This window comes from Marmota marmota, unplaced genomic scaffold (genome assembly GCF_001458135.2).
Source record: "Marmota marmota marmota unplaced genomic scaffold, marMar, whole genome shotgun sequence".
NCBI classification, from domain to species: Eukaryota; Metazoa; Chordata; class Mammalia; order Rodentia; family Sciuridae; genus Marmota; species Marmota marmota.
In genome coordinates, this window is record NW_026000130.1 from 6,520,755 (window position 1) to 6,526,414 (window position 5,660).

General features: G+C 37.5%; 1 protein-coding gene across 1 annotated transcript in view; it reads left to right on the top strand.

The window, feature by feature from the left end:
- Specc1l (sperm antigen with calponin homology and coiled-coil domains 1 like) overlaps positions 1-5,660 on the top strand; it is a 147,747-nt gene that overhangs the window by 73,081 nt on the left and 69,006 nt on the right. Inside the window, exon 9 of the mRNA XM_048784893.1 lies at positions 1,443-1,534. Coding sequence (XP_048640850.1) covers positions 1,443-1,534 — 92 coding nt within the window. The remainder of the gene's footprint in view (positions 1-1,442; positions 1,535-5,660) is intronic.

Genomic DNA, 5,660 nt, shown 5'->3' on the forward strand with positions numbered 1-5,660 from the left:
TTTAAAAAAAAAAAAAAAAAAAAAAAAAAAAATAGATATATATGCTCTTATACTGATCTTTAACAAATATTTTATAGTAAAATTAATCTAAATAGCCCAGCATTTGTACTCCTAGTTATAAAAGAATTGAAAGTAAGTATTTAGACAAATACTTGTATATAAATGTTCAAAGCAGTGCTATCCACAATAGGCAAGAGAGCGGAACAACCCAAGTGTTCATGAATTGAATGAATAGATAAACAAAATGTGATTTTTTCATACAATGGAGTATTAGTCAACTCTAAGAAGGAATTAAGTACCATTACATGCTACAATATAGATATATCTTTATAACATTATGCTAAGTGAAAAAGCCAGATACAACAGGCCACATATTGTAAGATTACATTTACATGAAATATGCAGAATAGGTCAGTTTGTAGAGATAAGCAGATTGGGGCTGTTTATCTCTACAAGGGTGAAAGGGTGGAAGGGGAGTAACTGCTTAATAAGTAGTTACTTTTGAGGTGATGAAATATTTTTGAACTAGGTAGAGGTCATGGTTGTACAATATTGTGAATGCGCTAAAAGTTACTGAATTGTACATTTAAAAATGGTTAGATTCATGTTGTGTGAATTTTGTCTCAGTAAAAAAAGAACACCTGCATGCTTTACTTAGTGTGCTTTTCTCCATTTCTCCATTTCTAGTGATATGCCTGGGTTCAGTTTGCATTTCTCATTTTGAATTTAATGCAGTTTCAAAGGAAAAACTAATTTTATGCAGACTTTATCAGAATTTGTGCTAAGTCCAAGTGTCTAGAAATTAATTAGTGAATGAATTAGAAAAAAATAAGCTGCTGTGAGTAGTTAAGAGAGGAAGATTATGTAAACAAATAATCATACATCTTTGTGTTAAACGCAAATCAGAAAATACACGTGAAGTGGAGTGATAAGTTCTGTAGGAGGAAGTGAGGTAGGATGAATAGAAGCTCTTCATCCATTTGTTTAATGTGCAGTTGGTGAATGTCCATTACATTCCAGGCCTCTTATTTGAAGCATTTTACAGATAATATCCTCTTTGGTTTTATTTTCTTTTATTTGCAATGCTGAGCATTGAACCCAGAGCCTTATATATGCTAGGTAAGCACATCAGCCTCTCGTGGGTTTGTTTTTGTACTTGGATTTCATTGGTAAATGGAATACTTTGGCCACTAATATAATTAAACAGCAGAAATAAAATTATTGGCCTAGGGAAGCAAACAATTCACTGGTGGTAAAAGCACCTGTCTCCTGAGAGACTGTTGTGAGTGTTCAGCATAGGTCAGGCATTAGCTAAGACTGTTTCCAGTGGAATTTGAGAGCTTTGGTTAATCTGGTGAATCCTTAAATGGGGACCAGTTAAGAAAGCTTCTATGGCACTGTGATTTCTCTGTTATTTACTTGTTTGTTTGTTGTTTTTGTAGTACCAAACCCTGCTGCAGCTGCAATTCCTCGAACACCTCTGAGTCCGAGTCCTATGAAAACCCCTCCTGCAGCAGCTGTATCCCCTATGCAGGTAAGTGCCTGGGACCACTGAAGGTTCTGGGGGCTTCAGAATCTGAAAGCTAAATCCTTTTCTTCAGAGTCATACACACATGTGTCAGGTGGGCATATGATTGCTCAGAAGGATGTATTTGGGATCTGTTTTCTAAATACCATGAACATCCTTGAGTAAGATAAATTATGTATATATGTAAATTATGTTATTCTTCTGGGAAACTAAGATGTCTCTTTGAGCATGCAGTTGGCATGTCTAAGCCTGTGCTGCAGAAAAAAAAATCACTTAAAAACCTAGTGACTTAAAATGGTAGTTTACTATTTTTCACATTTTTCTGAGTTGATGAGGCAGTTCTTTCCTGGCTGTACCTGGGCTTACTCCTGCAGATTCACTGAGCCAGAGTGTGGGTTGGACTCAGGAGGGCACTGGACTGCTGTCTCCACGTGATCTTTCTTCTCAGGCCAATTCGGCAATATGATTCTCTCCAGCTCCAGGAAGGTAAAAATAGAAGTTGGCAAAAAGCCTCTGAAGACCTTGGCATGAAGCTTGGACAGTACCACTTCTAGCCTGTTCTTTTGGTCCAAACAGATCACAGGGCCAACTCAGATTCAGAGTGAGAAGGGTCTGTTCCAGGCATGAGTTCAGAGAAGTATGATTCATTGAAGACCAATGTATCACAGTATAGCACAAGGACATTGCTGATCCATTATAAGCAAGTTTCAGAAGTTTCTCTTTCTTGCCGTGGTGGAAAAACAGACCAGAAACAGGGCAGGTGACTGTTCTCTATGAAGAGACCCTCTCATTGTGCTCTTTATCTGTTCACTTTCAGAAAGTGGCTGAGGTGGAGTATTTCCACATAAGTGAGAGCAGCCAAAGAAAAAATTGCCTTAAATCTGTTATCCTGTGATACAGGATAGTTTTGGCCACATCTTTTCCCTAAAATAATAGGGCTTGGAAGCTTTTTTCTTTTTGAGTTAGACTTTAGTGCTGTGTGAACAATTGGCCATGGGTTTTATGAGTGGACTTTTAATTTTTTTAAAGTTTTTGTAAAGTTTAGACATTTTTGCATAGTTTAGGCATTTGTGATGTTGCAAATCAGTAGCTTTGCATTTGCATGTATGTACAAGATGTCATGTCTTAATGTAAAAGGAATCCAAGGGGAATTCCATATTTCACAGATTTAATATGCTCCACAAATCAAACTTGTTTTAAAACCTGAAGAAATAAGTAAAAGCAAAGTAAAGGTGCCAAATATAGTAAAATAAGATGAAGTTTCTCAAAATAGTTTTTGTCAGTTGAAGTTCAATGTCCAAGGCATCATTCTCTAAATCTTTTTTAAAATAAGAGGTGAAAACTCTCATTTTTGTAGCTTATAAAAAGCTAATAATTACAAGCTACACCCACAAGCTTTTTTTACTTCATGATTAGTTAGCACAGTGCATCTCAAACCTAACTGTATATAAAAACCACATGGAGAGTTTTAAACATACAGATTCCCAGGCTTTAGCTAGTGAACCAGAAATCTCTGGGGTAATGAAGCCGACGAAGATTGGGATTTTTAGTTTTTCAAAACTCCCTGGTAGAGTGCTACTTCTGGCCATGAGGGACTAACAAAAGCTATTAGCACATAAAACTAGAAAGTAGGACAAAATATAGGAAGTAGTTACTTTCAAACATTGTATAAAAAGCACCAAGGATTATGATCCCTGGAAAAAAAGGTGAAAAACAAGGAAAGTCCTGCTATGGCTCACATTCTTTTCATGTAAGTAATTTCTAGATAGTTGGTGGTGTGGGGAAGATGAACCGATGAGAAACGGAAAAGGGTATCCAATTGAATCTGAGGAGAGATAAATCAATGATCAAGGAGAATGAGACTGCTAGAATTTTCCTGGGAGGAGGGAGCTAATGCAGCAAGGGCTCAGAAATCTGCATAGGCATCCTTCTGAGTTTTTGCCTGAATGCTGTACCACTTAGCTATACCCCCAGCCCTTGTATTATCTATATGCTAGCAAAAACAATTGAAAACTGAAATGTTTAGCAGTAAATTTAATGGAATATGTACAAGACCCTCCAGTGAAAACTGTAAAATATTGCTGAGGGAAATTAAAGAAGTAACAAATGTATCGCATTTATGATTGGAAAACTCAATATCATTAATGTCTTATATTCTTCAAATTGGTCTATAGATTGAGTCAATCCCAATTAAAATCTTAGCGTTTTTTGGGTACAAATTGACAAGATTTAAAACAAACCACATGGAAATCAAAGGGCCTTGCATGTGCAAAGCATGAGGGAAGGGACAAATTTGGAGGAATTGCACTACCTGATTTCAACACTTACTCTATAGTTATGCGATCAAGACAGTGTGATACTGTCATTGTGCAGTAAAGACATTAGATCAGAGATTAGTAGAGTCCAGAAGTAGATTAGTTGGTTTTCAACAAAAGTGCCAAAGTAATTTGATGCAAGGGAAGATTCTTTTCAACAAAGGATTCTGGAACAGATATCCATATGGACAAAATGAAATTTATTGTAGACCAAAATATACAGACTAACTCTATTAAACTTCTAGATGAGAACATTAGAGAGAATCTTCATGACCTTTGAGAATACAAAGATTTCTTGTTTAGAACACAGAAAAGCATGAACCATGAAAGCAATTTGATAAATTAGGCATCAGAATTTAAATTGTTTGAAAGGCATTAAGAAAATGCAAAAACACAGGCTGGGGATGTGGCTCAAGCGGTAGTGTGCTATCCTGGAATGTGTGGGCGAGCACCACATAAAAATGAAATAAAGATGTTGTGCCCACCGAAAACTAAAAAATAAATATTAAAAAAAAAAAAAAGAAAATGCAAAAACAAGCGCTGGTCTGGGGAGAGTATATTGATATTACATTTTTCTGATAAAAGATTTGTTTCGGATAAGTAATGAGCAAAAATTTGAAAAAACCTTTCCCAAGAGAAGATATACAAATGACCTTAAAGATGTTCAACATCATTAGTACATTTAATGGAAATTAAATCTACACTGGGAATCCCAAGCCAAATCATTAAGAATGGCTAAAATTAAGAAGGTTAACAATATCAAATGTGGTCAAGATGTGGAAAAGCTGAGCCTCTTGCACATTTCTGCTGGGAGTATGAAGTGAGTAGCTTGGTAAAGAAGGTCTGGGGGAAAAGCCAATGGAATAAAACATGAGAAAAAGCACAGATAAAATATTAAATATTCTATAGGTTTAAATGTTTATATGGCTCTCTCTGGCTGCTTGTGTACGCATAAATCTGGAAATGAAGAACCCAGTGACAAAGCTGTTTGCAGTAGTGCTAAATTAAGGTAACAGGCTCTTTTGGGGCAGTTGTAGGGTTAGCAAGTGAGTGATAGAATTGATCTGTTTGGAACCAGGACATGGCTAAATTAACAAAACTATAACACAAACGCATCTATATTTTTGTTTGGAACATATTTTTGCATTTAATGAATTGGTATATGATATTCCACAAATTCTTTTTAATCAAAATAATGAAATCATGACCAGAATAACAGTGGTTATTGTTGCGCCGTTGCGCGCGACTTCTTGCCCGCAAGAAAGACGCAACCCAAGAATCTTCTTTCAACAACTTTTATTCAGGCCCCTGATAGTTCTTCTTCTCGTCTCCCCTCGGATGCCCCTCCCAGCCTTAATAAAGCATCTCAAGCCCCAATGCAAAGCAGCCACGTGGAGCTTTCTCATAGAGTGATGAAAAGTCATGCGCCAACTCTCCCAAACAAGGAGTTGTTTGTCACAGACCACAGCGGAGCCAGCGCCATCGTGTAATGGTGACCATAATTTGCATAAACGGCAGAAGCGGCTCACCACAGTTCCCCCTTTCTGTTTTCTTAAAACAATACAGGCGAGAGTAGAGGTCCTATCCCACTGTGCAGAAGTGGCTGCATAGTATGGCTCAGTCCTAAGGAGGGCCCTTCCCTAGACCTGGTCCCATATCAGCCGACGCCTTTTTTCGTGGGGCGGGGAGTGGACGCGTCTAGCCCGCATGCAATAGGACATGCTCTCCTTGAGGTCCATGTCAAGGATCACTCAAGTGCAGTGCTTTGCCTCGCATCCTGTATCGTGGCGATGGTGGACGAAGGGGGATAACTGAGG